The following is a 27939-nucleotide window of genomic DNA, read 5'->3' on the forward strand; positions in this document are numbered from 1 at the left end:
TACAAGTATAAAAATTAAACTCTTTATTTCATTGTCACATTTTAACTCAAATATGAAAAAAACTTAAAAGATGAGCTTATTGTTACCCATCATCTAAAGATCCCGCCAAGATCAACACTACTTAAAGACATAAAAAAAAAAAAAACTGAGTAAAACCAAAATCCTGGGAAACACAATGTGAGTACAGAACTTTGAGTATGATTGCACGTATCTGTGGGATGCAGTCATGTTTTTGACTATGAATCTCCTATTTCATTTCCTTCTTGACAGAGTTACCAGGAATCCTCCTAGTGGAGACAATATGCTACAGCTTTCTTGGAGGAAAGTATGCTGTGTCATTAACAGAAGCTACTTAACCTCTTGCCAGCCTCGTTTTGCAGATCCATTATGAGCAAATGGAGCAAGAGCCCAGGAGAAGGAGTGATGTGGGAATGCAGGGCCCACTGTGAGCTTAAATATAAGAGAGTTTAAGCCTGGTATGATAAGCAGCCTCGTAAGATGGTCCAGAGAGGATCCCTGACTCCTGGTGCTAACCCCTTGTGTAATCCCATCCAGAACTAGTGACTTGCATCTAACAAAGAGAATACAGCAAAAGTGATGGGATGTCACTTTTGAGATTAAGTTACAAAAGACTGTGACTTCTGTCTTGCTAGCATTCTCTGGCTTTTCTTGCTTGCTTTCTTTGACGAAGACAGCTTTTATGTTGTGAGCTGCCCTGTAACAAGGAACAGAGGGTGGCCTTTGGCCAACAGCCACAAGAAACGGAGATCTTTAACCAGCAGCCTGCGAGGAGCTGACTCCCGCCAACAACTGCAAGAGTGAGCTGAGAAGTGGGTCCTTTCCCAGTTGAGCCCAGCCCAGCTTTGGGACATATCCTGACCCGAGGATCTAGCCTAGTGACACTGATTCCTGACTCATGGAACTGTGAGAGTGTTTGTCATTTTAAATAGCTAAGTGTTGGGGTCATCTGTTATACCATGATAGAAAATACACCTGGGTAAGCAGTCATGTGCTTACAGAGACAATAAAACCACTTGTATTAATTCTGCAATAGCATTTACAAATTATTTATACAGGATCAACAAACAACTGAGTTTATCTATCTCAACTTTGAAAAAGAAAACCAAAACTTTATACTACCTGGAACAAGAGTTTGGTGCTCCACACAAACTAAATTTCTCTAAGGAGTCTAGGTAACTACAGTTTCCTGACTCCCTGCAGTACATGCCATCAAGTCTGAAAATCACATGCTACTGAATTTCTTCAGATTTGTAGGCCAACTATAAAAATCTCCAAATTTCTATTAGGTTTAAAAAAAAAGGGATCCCTGGGTGGCACAGCGGTTTGGCACCTGCCTTTGGCCCAGGGCACGATCCTGGAGACCCGGGATCGAATCCCACGTCGGGCTCCCGGTGCATGGAGCCTGCTTCTCCCTCTGCCTGTGTCTCTGCCTCTCTCTCTCTCTGTGTGTGACTATCATAAATAAATAAAAATAAAAAATTTAAAAAAAATTAAAAAAAAATAGAAAACAAGGTATTAGCTGTCCTCCTGGCTGAATTTACCTTGCCGTAAAACTCATCATTTGTACAGGTAAATATCTTAGGTAAAAGTGAGCTCTCCCATTCATAAGAAATTCCAAATAGGCAAATCCAGAGACAGACAGGAGAGTAGTGTTTGCTAGTGCCAGGCCAGACAATGGGGGATGACTGCTATAAGGCAGGGGTTTCTTTCTGGGGTGATGAAAATGTTCTAGAATTAGATCATGGTGATGGCAGTACAATCCTGTGAATATACTTAAGAAGAAACATTAAATTGTACACTTCAAAATGGTGAATTTCATGGTTTCTGAATTATATGTCGATTAGAAAGAATTTGTAAAGCAAGCTCCTACAGAGGAAAGTGAACACGTCCATTTAAACATCCCCCCAGGCAGTTATGCTGCATCCCAGACACACATGAGGAATGGTGTCTGCTCTGTGACAGACAGCAACCTGCAACCACGCAACAGCTTACATGTACCCCTTCCCCTTTTTTTGCATTGCATCTTCTAGGAAAATACTAGCAAAAATCCTCTCTGGTAAATATGTGTTGTTGTTGTTTTAAAAGAGTTTTTGTTCGTTTACATGTTAGATTCATTTTTAAAACTTTAGACAATTTTTACCTCATTTTATAATAATTAGCTACTCCTTGCTACAAATGACAAGGTAGGAAAACTCATCAAACCAAAATGTTAAAGAAGGAAGAAAGTGCAAACCTTTTCAAAGATTCCACTAAGGCATCTCACAATTTATTGAAATGTCGTTCACAGACACATACGTGGGGTGGGCATATGCTCCCTATTACTACATAGTAGCACACACCCCATGCCCAGCAAGAATCTTCATCTGCCATACGGCCTAGTGTTCTGAATCAGGGCAGGATCTTTCAATGAGAACAGGAGGGCGAAGAAAACATTTACACTCTAGAACATGATTATAAGGAACTCGACACATAGGAATCGAAAAACATTATCTCTGAACGATTATAACTGACAGAACAAGTTTCCCTTATTCTGCTTGTTTTAAATAGATAATATCTGTAAACTTGAACACCAACCCTGGCAGATTGAGCAGTCTTAATTCTCTGATCTTCCTTCCTGAACAACATCCAACACTCCGCGGAAAGGAAAGGTGGCTTCTTCAGCCGAGTTTTCGCTCCGCCACGCCACCAGAAGCTGCGCCCCACCTCTTGGGCGCCCCGGGGTCAAATGCTTCGGTAGTCAGAGCCCCGGGCCACGATGGTGGCGGCGGCCCACTCCACGGAGAAAAACGAAATGGTCCCAAAGAACCCAAATATCACCATGACCAGGAGTTGCCAGTGAAGGAGAAGGTAGTTACTGTAGAAGAATGCCACGGCCGCACAGATGGACTGAGAAGAAACAAAACAGGTCAGAAGATGCACACAGAGGACCCCACCGTGCCCCAGCGAGCCCTGCCACCCTCGGCACCGCCCAGAGGGAACTCTGTCAGTCACCAGCTCACAAACGTGCAAAGGCCAGCAACCATCAAGCAAGCGGCAATCTGGTATTGAAAACAGTATTTTGTGGGGCGCCTGGGGGGCTCAATCAGTTAAGCATCTGACTTTGGCTCAGGTCCTGATCTCAGGGTCTTGGGATCGAGCCCCACATCAGGCTCCCTGCTCAGCAGGGGGAATCTGCTTCTCCCTCTGCCCCTCCCCCAGGTCATGCATGCCCACTTGCTCTCTGTCTCAAATAAATAAAATCTTTAAAAATAAATAGATCAAATCGGATTTTGTGAGAAACTCGGTAATGAAATAACATCACCCGGCCAGAAACCTGCTTATCTACAGGACGAAGGGACTCTGGTACTTAGACAGAAAGGCTCTAATCTGAGCACTGAGACCAGAATGGAAAATCTCTTACACAGCAGGGGAAAGAAAATCACACCCCTCACTGCTTCTGAAGTCCAATCAGAAACGCTTTAAAGGATGCCCCGACTCTCATTTGGGAACAATCAAGAACACAATGTTGGCATACCTGCACAAATTTGAAGACTGCAAAGGCTGGCGCACTGTCTTCAGAGTAGAGAAACCCTAAGATACTAAGCAGCTGGGTATTGAAGCAGCTGTCCCCAAGGCCCAACAAGAAGCTGCAGAAGATGGCAACTTCTTTGCTGCAGAAGAGGAAAATGAACTTAGAAAGAGTACTCTTAACAATATTTGTTAGAGCCATCTCAAATGTAAAAGCAACTTCCCCATGAGAGCATTTCACTCACACGTTATAAACACTAAGAAACAAGAAGAAATACCAGACTCCATGGAGTAACAATTTATGCTCAAACGCATTCACCGTGACAGTCTGAGCAAACTCTGGTCTATGAACTATCTGGGAGCAGACAATGGGTTCGGGCAGGGCCACCCTTGCATGGTGGATCTGGACATAAATTCTACATCTATAATGAATTGGAGTGGAGTGCAAGAAAGTAAGATCCTCAAAACGGACATAACCAACTGTGAATGGACGGGACGGCCTACCCTCTCCTCACTGTTCTTCACTGCTCAGAATGCAGACCTATAAAATCTGCTCATCAGATACTTATATGCTCTGTCATAGATCAACAAAAAACACTCAGTGGGCTGAAAGGTTAAAATCGACAATTACAAAAATAACTTGGGATTCTCTATGAGCTCCTACTTAAACTAATTCTGGCTTATTCATTTAACATTTGACAGATGACCTTATAGAGAGAACAGACTTTCAGAAAATGATTAACTGCTCCATTCTGAATATCTAGCCACCCATTACCTCCCACCCTTCTTTAAATTACTATAAAAATGACAGTCACTATACCTGGATTTGATGTAAGCACTGCTATCAGTTCCTTCAACAGGAGCAATAGGGGCATCCCCAGGCATATTGAGAAATATCAAATAAAAAGCTACAAAATGCACCAGGATGCCCAACAACACAACTGGATTTCTACCAAAACGATTATTCTTGCTCAGCAGGCCAAAGAGGCTTCCACCTACAGAACCAACGAAGTAGAGAAGAGAAAACCCCAAGGCCAGATTAATAAATCAAAATTTTGGTTCTCTGAAAAAAAAAAAATTATTTTTTATTTATTTTTTTTTGAAAAAAAAAATTAAAATGGAAAAGCCAACAATTAATTTAATCAAGGGATATTAAAAATAAAAAATAACCATTGAAGCAGAAGAAATGTTAAAAATCAGAACAGACTTCTGGGTCAGAGGGGTAACAAGGAATGGATTTACCACCTGCCAAAAAAAGTTATACCAAAAATCTGAAGCAGTAATTTTGAAGATACAAGATACCAGACAACAAAGGGCAATAATCTCTCAGAGAGGAAGTGAAGGAGGTGAGCCCAGCTGCAGGTCTAGAGAGAAGTTGAGCTGGGCTGAAGGTGGGCAGGTGGACCCATAGGCCCTGAGTGGAGGACATGGGGCTGAGAGTCCAAGGATACCTAGGTGGCTACAGAGTTCCAGAATGGGCTATCAGAAAGGAAAGCTGCACAGAGACAATTCTAGAAATCTACAGCTCTGAGGCTTCCCTAAGTGCTGATTGGCACATACTGTGAGTAAATTAACAGAGGCCCGAGAAAGAACAGTCCAGCAGGATTAGATGTATTAGTGCCACGCTCTGGGCTGGGAAAAGTGCCTCATCCCCCTGGCCAGACAGGAAATCTTATGACTCACAGGCACTGTGCACAGAACGGTCTTCCCTCAACAGCAAGGAAGATTTAGCCCTCGTCTGAGCACTTCTCTGGTCCTGTCCAACAAACCTTAAAAGCAAGCCCTGAAAGAGTCATACTGTTTCCAAGTAAATGAACTGTAGCCAAGAATAAAGCTCACGAATATTTATAAGAATACAAAAATGTCCAGCACCCCACTAGGTGAAGTTCACAAAGTCTGGTATCTCAAAGTACCTTCTTTGCCTAGTACCTCAGGCAAAGAAGCAGGAAAGCAGGCTCCGTTATGAGGAGAAAAAGCAGGCAAATGTGGAGTTATTATATGACCCAGCAATTCCAGTGCTAGTTATATATCCAAAGGAAGTGAACACACACCTTCACATAAAAAATATATATATATACATATGTGTTCACAGCAGCATTATTTATAATGGCCAAAAAGTGGAAACAACCCAAATGTTCATCAAATGATGGACGGATAAATAAAATGTAATATATCTGTACAATTAAATATTGTCTACTGATAAAAAAATGTATTTTTTAAAGTATGTTTTAAAGAAATAAACATTTCTTTTTTTAAAGAAAGCACATTAGCAGTTGCCTGCAGAAGGGCAAGAAAAATGTACTAAAATTAGATTGTAGGGATGACTCACAACCTGTGACTATATTAAAAAACACTGACCCATACATACACTTTAAGGGGGTGATGTATATGGCATGTGAGTTACATTTCAATAAAGTTGTAAAAAATTTTAAAAACAACCCAGAACGATTACAGATACTAGAATGGGCAAAAACATCACAATAATTACTGTAACCATATTCTACATAAACACCTGGTACGGTTCCAGGTGTGGGCAATAAAGCAGGGAAAGAAAAGGCCGTCTGCTCTTGTCAACATGCTGATCACCGCGGGCCACTCCAAGGGTCCTAGGAGGGTTTATTGTCTATGTTCTCCCCTAAGGCCAGAAGCTCCATGTGGGCAGGGAGTCTCAGTCATACAATGGAGGCATAAGTATGTGATGAATTGGTAAGTTCCTCCTACAGGATGGTGTCCAACACACTGTTCCAGGGATCGAGCCAGTGTGGCTGAAGGATGAATACCTGCACGCATGGTGCTGAGCGCCATGAGTGGGACGAAAAGTTCAATTACTACATTGTACACCCGAAACTAATATCATGCTGCATGTTAACTAACTGGAATTTGAAAAAAAAACATTAAAAAAAAAAAAAGAATACCTAATGTGGTACAGTAAAAATCCATGTTGGTCTTTGCCTTGTCCCTCCTCCTCCCTGGCACAGAGCTCCTAGGACCCTGGGAATGTCCTCAGTGACAGGCGTGTCTTCTGTTTGTTCTCTATTACTCTTTCCCGACCATACCAGAGCTTATGCAAATGAGGTGATTGCTGAGGGGGTTTAGGGGTGGACTAGCTAGCTTCAGGATGGCTGCTGGTTGCCAGAAGGACCAAGATTTACTTAGAGGGTTGGAACCCTCAGTCCTAGCCCCTAAGCTCAGGGCAGGGGAGAGGGTTGGAGATTGAGTTCAATCGCCATTGGCCAATGATCTCATCAACTTTGCCTCTGTAATGAAATGTCCATAACAACCCCTAAATGATGGGTTTGGGAGAGCTACCCTGATTGGTTGGTTGAACATATCCACATACTGGGAGGGTAATATATCCTGACTCCACGGGGACACAGGTTCCTGTACTCGGGACCCTTCTGGACTCTGCCGTATGTGCCTCCATCTGGCTGTTCACTTGTATTCTTTATAATGAGCTTTAACAGTAAATATAGCATTTTCCTAGGGGTTTATGGGAACCTACAAATTCGTAGCCAAGTCAGACAGAAATGTAGGTAGCCTGGGGACCTGGGATTCTTGGCAAGTGGCATCTGAAGTGAGGGCATCTTTATGGGACTGAGAGACCTTGGGCCTATGAAGTCTGACAGAAACTCCAATACTTAGAAGTTCGAAGTGACTTGTCTCACTGGACCTCCAGCTTGTGTCAGAGATTCAGAAGATACTTTCCCTAAGTATTTTAAGAAAAATGCTGGAAGAGACTGTATGTTTTCCTATGTATGGTTTTGTCTGTGAATTATATGGCAAACATAGTTTTCTTAGAACGATGATCATAAAAAAAGACATACCTGTCTGGGTGAAAATAAGCAAGGTAATTAAAATTCAAGGGTAAAGAGGTGAAGTACACTTACAATATCTATAACTACAACAAAGTGATTTCATGCAAAAACGCTTTTTTAACAAACCTAAGATTTCTCCAATGCCAATGAAAATGCCAGAAAGTCCAATGAGGCTCTTCTCTTCTGTTCCAAATTTATTTACAGCACCAATACACGTTCCGTAGACACCAGAAAAGAAAGTCAATTCCAGACCTAAGGAAAAAAATCAGATTTAATTATACATTCACAATCTCCATTCCTGGTTTTTCCTCATGGCTAGCAGAATTATATATGTACACAATAAAATTCATTCAGCCTGACATGTTACTCCCCCCAAGCAGATCAGTTTTATGCTATCTAGCTGATGAAATGGAATTAACTTCAAGATGGCAGTTGCCATGTATTTCAGATAAAAATACACAACTCAAATAAGCAAAGACGGAAGAGTGTCTTTGCTCTCTGTCTTAACTCTTCTGTTAAGTCCTTTGGGCACCTGGGTGTCTTCAGTAGGTTAAGCACCCAACTCTTGATTTCAGCTCAGGTCATGATCTCAGGGTCCTGGGATCAAGCCCCACATGGAGCTCCACGCTTACTGTGGAGTCTGCTTGAGATATTCTCTCTCCCTGCCCCGCCCCCGTCCCCCTCCAGAGACACACACACATGCTGTCTCTTTCAAATACATAAATTAATCTTAAAAAACAAAAACGATTCTCTGCGTGGAGATGGGATGGACAGAGGGCAGTACATATGTAAAGTCTGTACTAGTGATTTCTAAAGTGTTTGTTGCCCTTATTAACAGCTCTCTAAGATTAATAGGAATGTAGGTTTGGCAAACCAACGCATACCATTCACCTTGCTCAAAGGCACAATGTTTTCGTTAAACTCTTTTTCCCAGAAAAATAAATTTTAAAAATTAGGGTTAAAAAATTAAGGCCAATCAGTATTAGATCTTCTACATTCCTCAAGGCTACAAAAACTTTCTGAATTTTAAAGATGTTTACCATTTTTTCTATTTCTCAAAAAAAGATGCTCATACCTATAAGGCAAATAAAGGCAAAAGTAATTGCTGGCACATTATAGCACTTTTTTCCCTTAACACTTATTTTTTAATTTACTTTTTTTTCTTAACACTTTTAAAAAAGAAACCAATCTCCTAATCATTCTGAAGATCTGAGAGTGCTCCAATGACCCAGGGTAAACCACAGAGCTCATTCTACTTCATTAGGAAGTATATGAATCTATAAAAACTTACAAGGTTACTCAGGATTATTTTCTGTAGTGTTCTATTTTGCCCTAAAGTCATCAGTTGTGCCTCCCAGGGTTCAACCCTTGTGCAGAATCCTCCTACACTGAACTTGGGCTGGCCCTGTGATGTGTTTTAACCAATGAAATGCAGAGTGATACTAGGCTCATGCCAGGGCTAAGCCTAAAGAAAATCTGGTAGTTTCTCCTTTTGCCCTTTCTCCTTTTGCACTTGGCCTCTAAGCCATCTGGCCTTCCCGCCAGGTTGGAAGGAAGGGATCATGTGGGAGGGGGTCATGCAGCCACAGAGACAACGTAGACACAGAGACGGAGAGACCCCCAGCCTTGCACTTGACCCCTTCAGACATGCAAATGGAACTATAGGGACATTGTGGCCCCAGCTGCCTCTAATAGCACCCATAAGAAACCTCGATTAAGACCATCAGAGCCACTCAGCTGAGCCCTGTCAGTACACAGAACTATGGGAAAGAATCATGCAGTGGTTGTTTTCCACCCTTTGTCATAAAGTAGCCACAGAAAACCCCATCATTAATCCCATTACCTGTATAAGCAGTTGTAATGCTAAGGAGGAGCATCTCCTTGGTGACACACAGCTTAAGAGATTTTCCTGTAAGAAAGAAAACAATTCAGGAGTGCTTAATTAGATCGTACTTAAACAAAAATCCTAAAACATTTACTTAACCCGGACACCCCTTGCCAGTAACGCCGTAGACAAGTACAGTGGCACTGAGGTTAAGGATTCAGATGCTGAAGGGATGAACAAAATCTGCCCTGTAAATAATGTGTTTATTTCAACTGCTTCAATACATTCTAGAGTGGCCTTTCCCCCACCATATTCTCCAGCTTGAATTAAAAGAAAAACAAAAACTAAAAACCATGGAATAGAGAAAAGAAATAGAATCAAATAAAACATGACTCTTTCAACAGACTTGACCAAGGGTTAGCCTAAAGGAGTCCATGGCTGGCAAAGCAATAACATCTCAGAGGAACGAGAGGGCACAGAGCGACTTGAAGACTGGACTCCAGATCGTCACCGAGGGAGCTTGCTGACCGCACAGAGGCTGCCACACCATTTCCTGTGATTCTCAGTTCTCTGGATCTGAGGACCGAAACTTCAGTTCTGCATATTTGCTTATGACTACTTTAACATCTGTTTTTATGCTGTTCGATATGGTGGAAATCAGCAAAGGAAAATGCATGTCTAAAAACTGCACATTTTAACTGTCTCTTTGAACCTGCTTACATTTCATAATTTAAGGCCAGATTTAAACTACTCCTAAGTGAATAGTGGATCCAGGTTTTAGTTCTTGCTCAACTGCTGACTACAGAAGTTACACAAGACACAAATGCTCTGTCCTGAATTTCGCCACATGCAGAAGAGGGTATTTTTTTTATCTAACCTCACTGAAATGTAGTAAGACTAAATGCAGTATGACATTTTCACCATTTTCACGAAAAAATATATGACCAATATGAAGCTTATTTTTATTTTTTTAAAGATTCTATTTGTTTATTTGAGAGAAAGAGAGTGAGAGAGAGCACAAGCAGGGGAAGGAGAAGCAGGCTCCCCACTGAGCAGGGACCCTGATGTCGGGCTCAATCCCAGGACTCTGGGATCATGATCTGAGCCAAAGGCACCTGACTGAGCCACCTAGGCACCCCTGGTCAATACAAAGTTTAAAACAATATTTTTAATTTTAAAAAATGACATTAGCAAACCATGTCTGTTTTTGGATAATCAGAAGATTTTGTTTTATAGATTTTATTTATTTATTCATGAGAGACAGAGAGAGAGAGAGAGAGAGGCAGAGACACAGGCAGAGGGAGAAGCAGGCTCCATGCAGGGAGCCTGACGTGGTACTTGATCCCAGGTCTCCAGGATCAGGCCCTGGGCTGAAGGCGGTGCTAAACCACTGAGCCACCTGGGCTGCCTGATAATCAGAAGATTTACAAAAAGAAATTTTAAAACAATCTAGAATAATACTATCATGGTGACTACCTATCGTCATACATTCATCCAAACCCATAAAATGTACACCAAGAGTGAACCCTCATGTTAAACTGTGGACTCTGGGTGGTGATGCGATGTGTGAATGTAGCAGGGACATCAACTGTAACAAATGCGCCACTCTGGTGGGGGAGGCTGTGCATGTGTGAGGGGCAAGGGAGCATTGGAGAACTCTCTTCCTCAATTTTGTTGTGAATCCACAACAGCTCTAAAAAGATGACAGAAACAACAACACAACATCATCTAGGTACAGAAATAGACAAAATGATCCTAAAATTCATACAGAAATTCAAGGGGCCCATTGTAGCCAAAACGATCTTGAAAAAGAACAAAGTTGGAAGGTCACACTTTCCAACTTCAAAGTTTGATAGTCATCAGCGGAGCATGGTACCAGGGTAAGGACAGACACATGCATCTAGAAATAAACTCTTACATTTACAGTCAATTGATTTAGACAAGAGAATCAGCACAATTCAATGGGGAAGATCAGTCTTTTCAGCAGCACAACAAGGTGGCACGGGCAGAGGAATGCAGTTGGACTCCTACCTCACAACATACACAACAATGAACTCAGAATAGATCCCAGACCTAAATGTCAGAGTGGAAACTAAAACTCTTAGAAGAAAACAGGAGCAAATCTTTGTGATCCAGGGCCAAGCAGGACCTCAGGACAACAAAAACACATGCACAAGGTAAAAATCAAAAGGTAAATCAATCTTCTTCAAAAATTTAGAACTTCTGTGTTTTAGGAGATACTATCCAGAAAATGAAAAGCCAACCTAAGGAATGAGAGAAAATATTTGCAAATCCTATATGAGACTTCTATCTAGAATATATAAAGAATGTTTACAACTCCATAATAAAATGACAACTCATAAAAAATGGGCAAAGGACTCGAATAGATAGTTCTCTAGAGACATGATGCAGATGACCACAAGCACGTGAAAATCTCCACACCCTTATCCATCAGGAAAATGCCAATCAAAACCATGAGACACCACTTTACACCCACTGGGACAGCCAGAATCAGAAAGACAGATAAGGACTCAAGGAGGTGGAGAAACCGGAACCTTCAGACACGGCTGCTGGGAGCGTAAAATGGTGCAGCCACTCGGGAAAACATTTGCTGGTTCCTCAGAAGCTTAAACAGCGACCACAGACAGAGCAATCCCATGACTCCTAGATACACACACAGAGATGTGCAGATGTACATCCACACAAAAACCTGTACATGGATGTTCACAGCAGCATTATTCATGATGCCTACAAACACTCCATTCTTTGTAACATGCCATAACATGGATAAGCCTCAAAACCACGACCATAAAACCAAATCCTAAGTAAGAGGAACATGTCACAAAAAAGCACGTATAGCACAATTCCATGTATATAAAATAATATCCAGGACAGGAGAGGCAAGTCAAAAGACAGAAAGTGGGTTAATGGATGCCTAGGGTGAGGGATCGGGGTAGTGGAGAAAATGGGAAGTGAATGTTAATGGGTATAGTAATCTCTTCTGGGGTGAAGAGCAAGTCCTATAATTGACTGTAGTGATGAATGCCCAACCCTGTGAATATACTAAATGCCAACGAGTTGTACACTTAGATTGTACAGTCTGTGAATTACATTCAATAAACCTATTCTATTAAGAGAAAAAGTATAATCTAACAGTTTAATGGATCTCCTTCCAGACTTAAAAAAAACTTAATAGAAAAATTCATTATATATACTATTTTAAAATTTGTTTTCACATAATAAATATTTTCTAACATTCACCAAGATCATTTTAATGGCTAGAATAATCTCTTGTATAGATGCACTGATGCCTTGTTATGAAATATTTCAATTACTTTCAGTTTCTCACTAATACAGACATCTTAGCCATTAAATCTTGACAAAAATTCTTAATTATTTCCTGAGGATAATCCTATTAGTGGAATTGCCAGGATAAAGGCACAAACATTTCTAAGGCTTCTGATATTTGCTGACAGATTGTTCTTCAGAAAATAATATAAATATATCTTCCTATCAGAAATGTGGTCTTATCCCTGTAAGTACATACTCCCGATAACATGGCCAATTATTTTTATCTTTTAAAATTTGATGGAAAACTTTCAAATTTCCATTTCTCATTATTAAGCAAATGTCTTCCCTATCATTTTAAGTCTATTAGGTTATTGTTGTTAAGATTTAATTTATTTATTCATGAGAGACAGAGGCAGAGACACAGGCAGAGGAAGAAGCAGGCTCCCCACAGCGGGCCTGATGTGGGACTCGATCCCAGAAGCCTGGGATCACATCCTGAGCTGAAGATGCTCAACCGCTGAGCCATCCAGGTGTCCCCCATAGGTTGTTTTGACAGACGTTTTATATTTTAAGCAACCAAAGGGCACCTTTTCTCTTAATGTTTGCATAAGTTGCTTTTACAAGGCTTTTCTCTAACCGGTTTCTTGGATTACTTTTCTAGTTTCATTTTTACATTGAATCCACTTGGAATGCAAGAAGATATAACGTTCGAGTCTATTTTCCTATACACTCCACTCCCTAACTTTATTTAAGAATCTCTTTTATTGTATTTGTAGTACAATCAAGTACTACAATTTGTAGTATTATGGACATGGGCCTGATTCTAGAAACCAGTTCCACTGCTCTTTGTATTCCAAAGTGTTCAAATGAATTCATGATAAACGTTAATATTTATTAAAGGAAAGTTCTCCTTTTCCAAAACTCTCTTGGCTGTTCTCAGTTATTTTTTTAAAAAGATTTTTCTATTTATTTATTCATGAAAGACAGAGAGAGAGAGAGGCAGAGACACAGGCAGAGGGAGAAGCAGGCTCCATGCAGGGAGCCCGACGTGGGACTTGACTCCAGGACTCCAGGATCACACCCTGGGCTGAAGGCGGTGCTAAACTGCTGAGCCACGTGGGCTGCCCCTATTCTCAGTTATTCTTCCAGATGAACTTCAAAATTGTTTCCTCAAGACCAAAAAATAAATTTTTAAAAATTTTCTAGAATTGGAGCACCTGGGTGGCTCCGTGGGTAAAGCATCTGCCTTTGTCTCAGGTCATGATCTTGGGGTCTTGGGATCAAGCCCCAAGGAGGGATCCCTGCTCAGCAGGAGTCTGCTACTTCCCTCTGCTTGCACGTGCACCCATTCTCTCTCTCCCTCTCCCAAACAATAAAATCTTAAATTTTTTTTCTAGAATCTCATCAAACATACGCATTTGGTTAAAAAATGAAGTGCTCTTGGGATGCCTGGGTAGCTCAGTGGTTAAGCATCTGCCTTCGGCTCAGGGCATGATTCTGGAGTCCTGGGATGGAGCTCCACATCGGGCTCCCTGCGTGGAGCCTGCTTCTCCCTCTGCCTGCATCTCTGCCTCTTTCTCTGTCTCTCATGAATAAAATCTTTAAAAAAAAAGAAAAAGAAAAAAGAAATGACGTGCTTTTCAGATAATCAGGAGCCTTTTCTATACAACATGCACCACAGCATCAACAGAGGGAATGTGACGATTAATAAAAAATGAAACACAGCCCCCCACCCCACAGACAGATTATTTAAAGCTTGGACAGTCTGCTTCCTGTCTTCTCTTTGGCTTGTTACCTCATTACCTCATACTCCTCCCAAGGGCCCAGGAACCAGCTCCTAAATTTTCCTGCCCTGTAGCACCTTACACAACTTGCTTCTTTGGCTGTTCCTTCTTTCTCCCCATTCAAACTAGATGGTTCAACATCCTATCACTCCAGCACCCAGTGGAGCAACCAACTAGTTCTATGATGAAACCATGCGGCCTCTGCTGTGTTAGTGCCTCATTTTACAGAAAGAGAAGTTGAGACGAAGTTCATACATCCAGGAAGGACATCCTGAATCTGGTTAGTATGAACAGGCAGCCAGGGAGATCGGGGGTTTGGTAGTGGTGTCCGGAGGGTGCATCAAGCCTTACCAAGGCTGGACGGATCATTTCATAAAACTGGAGGTCATCAATCTCCCTTTCCCTGACTCCGTGCTCACCAAGTAAGCCAACGTGGTTTTCTAGACCAAGAACGGAACACCAAGAAGGGAAAATCTATGAAGGGGCTCACTAAAAAATATTAAACACCATCATAAATAGCTAAATTGAGATTTCTGTGGTTTGTTTCGCTTGAGCCCTTTCCCCTTTGGTCTCTCTGATCAATAATTGACTTGTGACAAATGCGTTTCTAGGCCTGCAAAGCTCAAAGCTGGACCTTTGACTGTGGTGACCTCCCATCTTGTTGGGAGACAGTCTGGCTACATCCTTTTAATTATACTGTATCATTACGAATGTGTTCTGGAAACATAAGAAATACATATAATAAAAGCCTGATTATGGGACAGCTGAGTGGCTCAGTGGTTGAGCATCTGCCTTTGGCTTGGGGCATGATCCCAGGTTCCTGGGATCGAGTTCCGCATCAGGCTCCCTGCAGGGAGCCTGCTTCTCCTTTTGCCTATGTCTCTGCCTCTCTCTGTCTCTCATGAATAAATAAAATCTTAAAAAAAAAAAAAAAAGTCTGATTAAACAGCCCAAACAATAATATACTATACATTGGGAACTCAAGACTACCACACCCATAAGTCTTTTCTAGAAAATGAGACTACAGGAATTATTGGCTAGAAGTTGGGTGCTTTTTGTCATCTGACTTAGGCCATGGCTGCTTAGAACAAGAATTGGCACTCTAGCCCAAGGCAACCTATAGTCTAGCCACAAGCACAGAAGTGTATGAGGCCCAGGAGCCTAAATGAAACAACATGACCCCCAAAACTGCATCCCACTAGATAGTGATCAGATTCTCTCTCCTTGGGAGACAAAGAGACTAAGAGAAGCAAAGAACTGGCCCATATCAGGCCTTATGAGAACTGGAAGCCATGCTTGCCAGTTTCAGAAGGAACAAGATGGCCATAATGGGAATCGCTGGCCTGGCCTGTCAGAGTTTGGGCTCAAGTCCCACCTTAGCCATGTACTAGCTATTTGCCCCGGGTAGATAATTTCTCTAAGCCTCAAACTTCTCTTCTATAAAATGGAGAGAATGGTAGGCCTGTGTTCTAGGACACTTACAGAGTGGTTTTGAGAATAATACAAAAGAAACGTGGAGGGAGGTTTAGCGAGGAAGAACCCTCCACAGACAAGCCTAGCTGTTCTTCCCAGTGAGTTCTAAGGAGATGGTTTGTGTGTCCTCACTGGCTGGTGTAAATTAGCTCCAGCCCCCAAGCTCTCCGCACCTCCCTGGACCTCCCTCACAGGGCCCTAGGCCAGGCAGTCAGGGTACCATCCGTCCTGTGCGGCCCCCAGTTACAGAGACACTGACTGAGAAAACTACTGCCCTGCAGTGGGGCATACCTGAAAACACGAAAACCCTGGGGGATCGTCAATCCAGAGTTACCAGGGAAGGGGGTAAAGGCAAACGCTGCAGGTGTTCCTGAACAGGTCTCGCATTTCAGGCACAGAAAATACTTACTAAAGGCATCTACTGCTTTTCCCATAGTGCTCTGGGCAGACCTGAAAAAGTAAAACAAAAAGTGTTTTCCTCTGAAAACTGAAAAGAGAACAAAAATGCGATATTTTCATTGACATTCATCAAAGTTCTGTTCCCTGCATAGTCTGGCAAATATTTCCACTGCCTGCAATGCTCCTCGCTCCAGGGTGTCCCGATGGGACCCTGTCCTGGCTTCAGAGAATGAGGTGAAAGTGCCACCAGTGTGGCTCTTTATTAACAAACACCATTCTCTCATACCAAGTTGACAGCACAGATGCATGCCTGTCCTCTGCAGAAAGGATACTTCTGGCAGAACAGAAATCTCCTCCACCCTGCTATTCTCATACTGTAAAAACAGCTTATAAGAACTCCATTTCCCTCTATTCTGACTCCTTCAAAACTAAGTTGTGCAGTGTGAAAACTCTTCGAAAGCAATACCAGCACCTGTGCTCCAAAGCTGGGTGCCAGAGAAGCTACAGGTCAAAAACATGGGCTTCAGGGTCTGTGCTGTGCTTTGCCACTTACCAATCATATGGTTTTAGACAAGTTACTTCATGCCTCTAAGTTTCACTTCCCCGTTTATAAAATAGGGGCACTACCATGCAACTGGAAGAATTTAAGGAGGCCATGTAGTTTATGTATAGTTGTTAACTACGATTATGGTAAAGATATTTTTTTTTAAATATTTTATTTATTGATAGAACGAGAGAGAGCAGGAGCACTAGGAGAAGCAGATGGAGAGGGAGAGGCAGACTCTCTGCAGAGCAGGGAGTCTAATGCGGGACTCAATCCAGGACCCTGGGGTCACGACCTGAGCCGAAGGCAGACACCCAACCCACTGAGCCATCCAGGTGCCCCAGTAAAGACATTTTTTAAAAGATTACAGCCAATAGGGTAATACTCATTCCTCTGCCATCTTTACATACTACTATTCACAAAAAAGAAAAAAAAAGAAACCTCATGGAGATACAGGTGACTTATATATATGAATTAGCGACACAAAAAGGTAGTCTGTTTTAACCAATAGGAAAACCCTTTCTTCCTCACCATAAAAACTCACGTTTTCCCTGGAAGCAAAAACTCTAGACTCCAAGTAACCGACAGTACTCTTGTAGTTGGGATAGGATCAGGCGTAGGATTGTAGTATTTTACGTTTCGGACCCCAGATAAATAAGTAGAAACTGTTTTATATACTCTATAGACTATTAAAATACAATCAAGCCAGCCAGAAATCAGGTGCAAATCACTCCCAATTCAATTCAGTGAGATATTAAAGGGAACCATTTCTAGAATCCTACTAGATGGTCCCTGAGGCCTGCAAGGATGGAGGGGGCAGAGTGAGATCACTGTCAATCCCTCCTAAGCCCTCTTAACACCCTCCCATCTCACTCCTAGCTTACCTCTTTAAGGTCTCAACTTTGAAGGGTAGCAGAAGGTGCCACCACAAACATGCCACTTTGGTATATGGATTATGTGAAGCTGCAGGCACTCGAAAAACAGCAAATGTGGGGACAGGCTTTCTCTAAATCCCCTCATCTGCCTCAAGACAGATCCTCCAAAAGGAACTCAACTGTTATACATCACCTCTGGGAGTTTCATCAAACAGGAAAGATTGACTCTTGTCACAAGAGAGGAGACCAGACATCAACAGTGTGTCACAAACTATCACATTTCCCATCTAGTCTCCTAAGGGTCTATTCATATTTCCAACAAATCATCTACTCTCCCGTAAGAGGCCTACATCCCTCTTCCCCTTTCCCTTTTTAGATGGCATATAAAATCTAAATTCTAAGCCATCCTGGAGAATTACTCATTTTCCCCTGGGTTTCCTTCATGTATACATGAAGCATAAGTGCTAATAAACCTCTGGGTACTTTTTCCCTCCTTAATCTTTATTACAGGGGTCTCGATTAAGAACATAGGAGAGTGAAGGGAAAACAAAGTGTTTTTTAAAAGATTTTATTTATTTATTCATGAGAGACACACAGAGAGAAAGAAGCAGAGACACAGGCAGGGGGAGAAGCAGGCCCCATGCAGGGAGCCCAACATGGGACTTGATCCCGGGTCTCCAGGATCACACCCCGGGCCAAAGGCGGTGCTAAACCTCTGAGCCATCCGGGCTGCCCAAGAGAGTGAAGGGAAAATTATCTTTCGTCCCCTACAACCTAAATGTTACCTCCTCTCTTTCTCTCCCTCTGCCTCTATCTCAAGACCCTGAGATTGTAACCTGAGCCAGAAATCAAGAGTCAAATGCTCAACTAAGCCACCCAGATGCCTCCCTTAGATGGCTTCTAATCACACTAAGAATAGAAGCTGCAGGGACACATGGGTGGCTCAGTGGTTGAGCGGCTGCCTTCAGCTCAGGGCGTGATCCCGGGGTCCTGGAATTGAGTCCCACCCACGTCAGGGTCCCTGCAGGGAGCCTGCTTCTTCCTTTGCCTGTGTTTCTGCCTCTCTCTGATGAATAAAATCTTTAAAAAAGAAGAGAAGCTGCTGTCCTGCCATAGTCCTGCTCCAAGAACTAACTCTCTACTGCAGATGATCCTACTTCCACTCCCTCCCTGTGCTGAGTCCCACAGCCTCCCTGCAGCCCTGGCACTCACCACACTCCTTCCCACTACCTGGCCTTGGCAATGGCCTCAGTGAGCCACCTAGCCCTCCATCACCTCCCCTCCTTAACACTTACTTTGCAGTTGTACATGTGTATTGTCTATACCCCCTCTAAAATTAAGTGGCACAAGAACGGGGACTTATCTGTCTTGTTCACTGCTGTACCCCTCAGGTTTAGAAGGGGGCTGGCACAGAGTCTGCACTATTTATAGAATAAAAACAAGGAAGCTTCAAGTCTGGGAAACAATTCAGGAAGAGAATATACTAAAAGGACTGAGCAATACTCCTCAGCACTGTACCTTATCAGTTATACGATCCACTGTCTATCCACAAAGTTCCTTGAAAACAAGGATGGGCTGTTTTTGCACAGCACCAACATCTGACATTTACTAAACCAACAGGTGTTTTAATTTTTGCTGAATCTGTGATATTCCTCTTCAAAGATTCCTTTCCCAATATTTGTTAGTTTACATTATATATATATCATATATATACATTATATATACGTATCATCTTAATACATATAAATACGTATCATCTTAATACATATACATATATACAAACACATTTAACCAAAGATTAACACCTCTCTTTTGCTTAAATTTTGAATGCTTAATGATCCCACAGCCAGACAATTTTAGGCCTTTTGAGAATGACAAGGTGGCACAGAATGCTCAATGCTGTTTTAACAATAAATAGGGATCCCTGGGTGGCACAGCGGTTTGGCGCCTGCCTTCGGCCCAGGGCGTGATCCTGGAGACCCGGGATTGAGTCCCACGTCGGGCTCCCGGTGCATGGAGCCTGCTTCTCCCTCTGACTGTGTCTCTGCCCCCTCCCTCCCTCTCTCTCTCTCCTTCTCTCTCTCTCTGTGTGACTATCATAAATAAATAAAAATTTTAAAAAAATCTTTAAATAAAAATAAATAAATAAATAAAAAGCTATAATGGGGGATCCCTGGGTGGCGCAGCGGTTTGGCGCCTGCCTTTGGCCCAGGGCACGATCCTGGAGACCCGGGATCGAATCCCACGTTGGGCTCCCGGTGCATGGAGCCTGCTTCTCCCTCTGCCTGTGTCTCTGCCTCTCTCTCTATCTCTCTGTGACTATCATAAATAAATAAAAAAAAAAATTAAAAAAAAAAAAAAAAGCTATAATGGCTGCCTGGATGGCTCAGTGGTTGAGCATCTGCCTTCAGCTCAGGTTGTGATCCCAGGGTCCTGGGAATGAGTCCCACATCAGGCTCCTTGCGGGGAGCCTGCTTCTCCCTCTGCCTGTGTCTGCCTCTCTCTCTGTGTCTCTCATGAATAAATAAATAAAACCTTAAAAAAAAAAAAAGCTATAACTTCATCTTCACAATTTACTGATTCACAAAGCAAAACAAAACTGGCAAAGATTTCTCATTCCCCTTTCCTCAGACCTCGATACTACCCGCAGAGAAATCATCTGTGATGTTTTAGTTTTACTTATAATTAAAATAGGCTCAAGGTAATGCACAGTGTTTTTGAAGAATAGAGCACTGTATACCTGTTTCCCCATTTGGACTACTCTGGAAGAGCATCCATGTAGGTTAGTGAAAAAACCCATCGCAGTACAGAAGGGCACGGGTGTGACTGAGGATCTTCTGTGACAGCTGTGGATAGCCCTGTCACTCACCTATACCACATGCATGGAGACATCTTAGGGCTGGATCAGAAAAACCGTAACTAAGGACAAAGACTGTCTTCTATTTAACTGTATAAGCCCATATCTTTGTATATTAAAGCACACAGGAGGCCAGCTGAATTGAAAGAAGAAACTGAGGCCCAGAGAATTAAGGGGATTATGGCTAATGTCCAGGGTCTGACAATGTGTCAGCCACAACCTGGGGGTCTGGCTCAGATCTCCTGTAAGCTTTCCCCTGCCTCTCCCTTCTTTTCCCTTCTTCCGCCCCACAGCTCCCCATCTTCTTTCTCATATGACTGGCTTTAAAACCTCTCCCTCAGGGCGCCTGCCTGGCTCAGTCAGTAGAGGCTGCAACTTTTTTTTTTTTTTTTTTTAAAGATTTTATTTATTGAGAGATAGAAAGAGAGAGCACCCATGCATGTGTGTGTGCATGAAGGGGGCAGGTAGAGAGAAAATCTTCAGCAGATCCCCCCTCCCCGCTGAGCAAGGAGCCCAAGGAGGGGCTCGATCCCATGACCCTGAGATCATGACCTGAGCTGAAATCAAGAGTCGGATGTTGAACCCCTTAGCTGGCTGAGCCACCCAGGGGCCCTGAGCCTGCGACTCTTAATCTCAGGGTTGTCAGTTCGAGCCCCATGATGGGTGTGGAACCTACTTAAAATAAATAAATATAAACAAAGCTTTTTCCTAATGTCTGCCCAATCCTGGATGAGTTAGGGCCACAAAGGGTTAGTAATCTCTACACTACATCCACTCAGAATATATTTTCAAATAAAAAGGAATGTTGCCAACTTCTTACTCATTGACTTCCAGGTCCTGGTCATCAGAAGACTCATCTTCTCCCAAGACATTTTCAGAATCTGGCTGTCGAATGAGAAAGAAAAGAACTGTCCCCACAAGGCTAATCACTGTCAGGGCAATAAACACTGTTCTTCGATCACTCTCTGGAGGAAGAAAAAAAAAAAGCAGATAGCACTGGACATGCAAACAATTCCAGACTTAGCATATGTTCAGAGGTGGTTTAACACCATCCTAGAATTTCCTTGTTAAATGTTTACTTTATTGCATTAGTGAAAATCTCAAACAAGAAACACCACCACCCAGAATACCTCCACCTTTGTCTTACAGTTAAAGAAATACTAATAAGCCACAAGAAAAACAGCACAATAAAGTAATCATTCTTTTAACTAAAGAAGCATACAGACAAAACAAGGGTTCAAAAGTCTAACAGGTGGGCAGCCCGAGTGGTTTAGCAGTTTAGTGCCACCTTCAGCCCAGGGCCTGATCCTGGAGACCTGGGATCAAGTCCCATGTCGGGCTCCCTTCATGGAGCCTGCTTTTCCCTCCACCTGGGCCTCTGCCTGCCTCTCTGTGTCTCTCATGAAAAAATAAATAAAATCTTAAAAAAAAAAAAAGGTCTAACAGGTGACTGCTCATACATAGCATAACCTTCTCTTCTACCTTGAGATGCCGCCTGAAGTGTAGTCGTAAACTAAAACCCTAGCTTAATAACAGAAGAGAAAAGGTTACTAAACACTGAAATCTGAGAGGACTTAAGGCAGCAAGGTTCATTAGGACCATCTGAACAGAGCAATAATGGATATTTTTAGAGAAACTATTATTATCCTTTGAAATGTGTGAATAAAGCAAAGTGAGTGACACAAACCTGATATTTGAGTTTTTCCTTGCCAAGCAAAATATATGTAGAGATTTCCAAAGAATAAGCTGGAGGAAGAAAAGGAAGAATAGAATGCTGAGGGTTTATTTCTATATTTATAGTCTTTATAGCAGTTTTTCCATCATTTGTTAAAGAAAGAAATTTTTAAAGCATATGTGACTTTAAAAGTATCTACCTGTCTTAGATCATTTAAAAGTATCGACTCCACCCTCTTCTGAAAAAATGACCCAGATGGAATTGTTTCCTTCCACGTGATGGTGACCTGATTCAGAACCACCCTTCAAAGACTTGACTCGCTTTGAAACATGTGATTTATTGGCACCTGGAAATGACTACTTGGAAACAAGGTTATGCTACTTCTCAAAGGCTATATTTTAAAGAATCTATGGGGAGAGGGAATCCATGATTCAGTTACCTGCATCTAATTAGATACTTTAGCATACTTTCCCAGAGAAGGAATCATTCACTTACACTCTGGTTTCTTAATATACACCCCCTTACAGATGAAACATCCGCATTTATAAAGACATATTAATACCACAATTTTAGGCAATATCCACAAGGATAAATCCTCAGGACAGATACGATGACAGAATGACAGTTTTTGTTTTTTACTTAGGATATATATAATATGCTGTATCATTCAGCATTGATAGAATTAATCTCACTTTTTTTTTAAGTTCACTTATTTTTAAGTAGTCTCTACACCCAATGTGGCGCTCGAACTCATGACCCTGAGATCAAGAGTCATATGCTGCCCTGACTGAGTCAGCCAGGCACCCCTCACTTTTAAATTTTAATATATTCATTAGTAGCTACCAGGTGCAGCTCAGTGGGAAGGATGTGGTCTTTGGAATCCAGATAAGGATGGTTTAAATCAGATCAGTTACTTCACTTTTAAGCCTCTGTTTTCTCATCTGCAGAACACAGATAATACTACTACTGGTCTCATGAGGCAGTGAGGATTACTGAGATTTAGTAATGAAGCCAAAAGTCTCTGCCTGAAACATAGCAGATGCTAAGTACGTTATGGTTAACATTTTTTTCTCCTTACTAATCATGAGTCCCAGTAAGGCAGATCCATGCATTTCATGCAATTCTGTAAAACGTTAAATCTGCATCATATGCAGCTAGGAACTCAAGTTACCAAACACGGAAGACAGGAATTTTCAACACAACAAAGATCTAAAAAAATGCTGGGACAAAAGAATTAAAGAAAAGACTGAGCTGCAGAAGGATTATTACCTAGATTGTAAGAGTGCCCAGAAAATTCCACTGTTTCTCCCAATTGTGTGCTCATCTGAATTTATTGTCAGGCAATTTCCTTGTGCTGTCCAAAGCACTGAAATTCAAACCAAAAGTTTGTCAAGGGAATGAAATCACTTAGCTTCACACACTAAACACACGATATTCTTAAATAAATTCCAGAACACAGAGAAAATAAACATCGAGATGCTTACCGGCAGCTGCAATTCCAATGAAAACAGAAGCTGTGTAGAAGGACCATGGGAGAGGCTGGATAAAAACGGCAATGTACATGCTAAAATGTAACAGGTCAACGCATTACGGTCAAACAATACCTCATACAGAATGCCAATTATGCCTTCTAGGAATCGATTCTGAGGATTCCCTTTTTTTAAAAGTCAACCTGTAAATGACTTCTCCAGTGTTGCGGGGGCAGGGGGGACAAATTTCACCTACTCATTTCTTAATTCACTATTCTGAATTTGCGAGATTGGACATGGAACAAAGGTTTGCCATGGGCCTTTGCCAATAGTTCAGCACGTGCTGGGACTGTAGTTCTATGACCCAGAAAAAAAGCTTAAATTATCTCAGTTGAGGGCGGCCCGGGTGGCTCAGCGGTTTATCGCCACCTTCAGCCCAGGGCGTGATCCTGGAGACAGGGGATCAAGTCCCACGTCAGGCTCCCTCCATGGAGCCTGCTTCTCCCTCTGCTTGTGTCTCTGCCTCTCTCTCTTTCTCATGAAAAAAATAAAATTTTTAAAAAGTTTATCTAAAAAAATAAAAAAATAAAAATAACAAAGTTTATCTCTGTTGCATTCTTGTTAATCAATTTGATACAAAATAAGATTATTCCATGGGAAATCTAAATTTTTTCAACTCTCATAGAAAGAGATTTTGAGATGCTATTCTTATTAATAGTAAAATCACAGCAAGTATGCACACACGCCATCACATTAAAACAATATGGTAATACCTGGGCATCAAAGAGAGAACCAAATCCCTAAAATACTGCCTGCATTTGGGACACCTCAGTGGCTCAGCAGTTGAGCATCTGCCTTCGGCTCAGGGCATAATCCTGGAGTCCCACATCAGGCTCCCTGCATGGAGCCTGCTTCTCCCTCTGCCTCTGCCTCTCTCTCTCTGTGTATCTCTCATGAATAAATAAAATCTTTAAAAAAAAATACTGCCTGTATTCTATTCAATCCAAGTCAGCAAATATATATATATATATATATATATATATATATATATATATTTTTTTTTTTTTTTTTTTTTTTTTTCGTTTAAGTAATCTCTGCACCCAATGTGGGGCTTGAAACTACAACCTGGAGATCAAAAGTCATGTGCCTTTTCGACTGAGCCAGGCACACACCCCCAAGTCAGCAATTTCTTATGAAAAGTTTACTATATGCTTGAAAGGCGCTGAGGGTGTTTGAATTAAATTAAAGAAAATCACACTACTCACCTGTAAAATAAACCACTTGCAAACATAGAGAGCTGAGGTCCTACAATGGCCACCACTGATGGTGTAATCAAATTGGAAGCAGAGAACACTCCATAAATAATTGCCATGCTGTACATATAAAACATTAAAAGGAAAAAACAAAACTCTTGAATCATGGTCTCAAAAGTGCATTTTTTTCAAATATATTTAGCGTCTATAGATTTTTCTTTGCCATAAGCATTGATTTCTTTAGCCAGAATTAACAATAATGCTATCAGTAAGCTGAACCCTACGCTGAAGCTTTCACTTACACAAAATCCTGAAATCTCATCAAATTTCCCTTTGAATCAGCTTGCCTTGGACAATACGCTTTTAGTGAACAAGTAAATTATGACCGCTAACATATAACATGTAACAAACACGGAGCCAACTGTTTTATGTATGTTTTCTTTATTAAACCTGACAGTTCTATGAAATTTTATTATTATCACCCTTACTCTACAGAAAAGAAAACTGAAACACAGAGGCGTTAAGTTACTTGCCAAAGGTCTTGCCAAAGCTAGAGAGCTGGTGAATGGTGGAGCCAGGATCCTATCCCTGGTAATCTCACTCCAGAGGCTCTAGTCAACCAGTCTGCTCTACTAACTTAGCTTACAACTCCTGCCAACTGCATGAAACTTCACTGTTACAAATAACAAGCACAGGGTTATCACTTGCTTAAGCCAGAGCTTACTTAACTCAACCTAATGGTCTCACTTGAATATTATTTGGCTACTACAGACCCAGCCCTCGTATGTATGTCTCGTAGCAAAGTGTGACTAAGACCACTGTGAGGGTCCTGAATTCATTTACTAGATGCTATTTACAAACCCAAAGTAAATTATTCTTTGGCTTCCATGATCCTTTTAAATAGTAAACATTCTTTGGAATTGGAAGACAAAGCTCTACAAAAAACAAAAACAACAACAACAAAAAAAACTGTGGTATTATTAATCATCTGAAAAAAAAAAAAAAAAAAAACCCCAGAGGTTAGCATCCCTCTATTCTCAAATGTCATATACAAGATTAGGTTTAGGATACGTAACAAAGAACCAAATAAGAGCTGTGGGGAAAGGGGGATTGGTCAGCATCTTATAGTTAATGACAGAGAAATTAAGAAACCCGTGTTTATAGCCATGTGTGCATTACATTCCCAGCTTCAATCATATGTACTGACTCATGAAGGCCTTTTAGCTCTTCATTTTCTCTATGTCTAAAACTGGGACAAAACATGTCAACAAAAATCTAAAAGCTCCTGGTGACAGTATGTTAATCGTTACAAAATTACAAAGACGGGAGGACTGAATGCTTCAAGAACCCTATAAAACATGCTCTGTTTAGAACTGAGAAGATGTAATTATGACAATACTTGGGTGTTTGTTAAATGCCAGGCACTGTGCCAAGAGCTTTATATGCATTATCTGAGCAAGGAAACGGGGCTCAGAGAAGCCACTGGCCTAACGCAACACGGTCTTATGTCCCGAAACCAGGATTCCAAACCCGGTGTTTAATTCCTCATGAAATCTAAACTCATCACCGTGATTGCGTTCTCCCAAGCGGCCCAGATGTGGAGACAAGACAACTCCTAATTCAACCACAGTATTAAGGCTGGAGATTCTGAAGATTTGGGGGGACTACTATCATACATGAAGTAAAACCAACCATAGAGTACAATACCTGGTATATCCACTGCCATGAAAATCTGTGCTATTTAAGCTCCTGATGACGGTTTGCTGCGTGGAAGACAGAGCTCATCAGTGAAAACATTCTGCAGTCTCCCTCCCCATCCCCACCAAAGTTTGTCTCCGAGGACGGAGAAGGAAGCACCTGGCAAAGTGAAAATCAAGATACTCCCTGCTTCCCGTTGGAAAGTCAGCTAGGAGACAAGCAGCACTAGACAACAGGAAAGGGGCAAACCGAGGCCCGGGGAGCGCGGAAAGCTGGGCTGTAGCTACGCCTTGAGGCTCCCTTCTCAATTGTCCCAGCACTAACGTGGACCTTAATGCAGGCACGAAATGACAGGTCAACCTGCAGACCCCAAGTCAGGTCAGAGGAATAAGCGGTAACTGCTCGACACCCCGACCCGATGCAATATGTACTACAAACCGTCTGACACGTGAAACCGAACTGAAGCACAGAAAGCCAGGACAGGCAGGTGGGAAGATAGAAGGTGCAATTTCAGCGCGCTGCTAGGTACGATGACTGTTTATTATTGGGTTTTTTTTTGGGGGGGGGGGGAAGAGGCGTTAGGAGAGGCACTTCGGAAGACGGAGAACAAATCCCAACTCACCGCCACATTCCCACAAGTTTGAAAGGCGGTGAACATAAACATAAAGGCAACTCCTAAAATAATAATGTTGAAAAGCTTTTTGGATTCCGGGGACATTGTGGCTCGGGCTGGGCCGGAGGTCAGCAGCTCCTCGGGGCGAAGCCGCTGACGATCCTGGGGAGGGAGACGAGGCGGTGACAAGAGGCGGCAGATGCACGGGACAGGCTGCCAAGCGGTGCGCGTCCAGCTCCCGGAGCAGAATCGCGGCCCGAGAGTGGACTCCTCGCCACGGGCGGCTAGGACATTCCTAGGACCCGATCCGAGCAGGGGCAGGCCTGCCGCCCCGAGACGCGCCAACCACTTCGCGGCTCCAGGTGGAAGGGCCTGCCCGACGCAGAAGGGGGCCAAAGACGAGGTGCAGCGGCCGGAGCGGCCCCGCCCGCCCGGCCGGCCCTGACTCACCACGGGTCAGGCGACCCGGTCACCTGACCGCAGCCTCCGCGCCCGCCGCTCGGCCCGCTGGGAAATGTAGTCCCGCGCCGCCCGAGGCACGCAGGCGCGCCGTGAGGGGGGGAGCGGGGCCGAGCCCGCGCGCCCCAGCGAGGGAGGGGCTATTAAGCGGAACCCGGCGGAGGAGTGGGGAAGCGCGGGGAGGGAGCCCGGCGATGTCGCAGCGGGGTCCGAGAACGCTGGAGACCGCGGGACAAACGGGGGGGCGGGGAGGGAGGAGAAGTACCCCCCCTGGTAGGGGCGGGAACCTTCCGCGGAGGCCCGAGCAGAAGAGCTGCGTGGAGCTCGGATACGGCCATGAAAAGAAGGCGGGGCCTGGAAGGGAGCGCTTCCTGTTCCTCC

The 27939-nt window shown here is 42.7% G+C and overlaps 1 protein-coding gene across 1 annotated transcript; it reads right to left on the bottom strand.

Annotated features, from left to right (window-relative positions):
- MFSD11 (major facilitator superfamily domain containing 11) lies at nt 1-27914 on the bottom strand. Its single transcript, XM_025999834.2, has 13 exons — nt 27109-27914; nt 26496-26551; nt 24801-24908; nt 23551-23630; nt 23336-23432; nt 22079-22137; nt 21212-21356; nt 16126-16166; nt 9187-9252; nt 7470-7595; nt 4349-4523; nt 3536-3671; nt 1-2907 (listed from the first exon to the last, which is right to left on the bottom strand). Exons 1-13 carry the CDS (start codon nt 27202-27204, stop codon nt 2743-2745), a joined length of 1350 nt encoding a protein of 449 aa, XP_025855619.2. The 5' UTR covers nt 27205-27914; the 3' UTR covers nt 1-2742.
- Nucleotides 27915-27939: the final 25 nt, after the last annotated feature.

The sequence above is a fragment of the Vulpes vulpes genome, chromosome 2 (assembly GCF_048418805.1).
Source record: "Vulpes vulpes isolate BD-2025 chromosome 2, VulVul3, whole genome shotgun sequence".
In the NCBI taxonomy this organism is placed as follows: domain Eukaryota; kingdom Metazoa; phylum Chordata; class Mammalia; order Carnivora; family Canidae; genus Vulpes; species Vulpes vulpes.

What these genes read in the sequence shown, in the direction of transcription:
- MFSD11 (XM_025999834.2), bottom strand. Translation starts at nt 27,204, where the DNA reads ATGTCCCCGGAATCCAAAAAGCTTTTCAACATTATTATTTTAGGAGTT. An exon ending in AGGAAAAACTCAAATATCAG is followed by an intron (nt 21,357 to 22,078) that starts GTTTGTGTCACT and finishes TTCTTCCTCCAG; the next exon opens with AGAGTGATCGAAGAACAGTG. An exon ending in TGGCATTGGAGAAATCTTAG is followed by an intron (nt 4,524 to 7,469) that starts GTTTGTTAAAAA and finishes TTGGTTCTGTAG; the next exon opens with GTGGAAGCCTCTTTGGCCTG.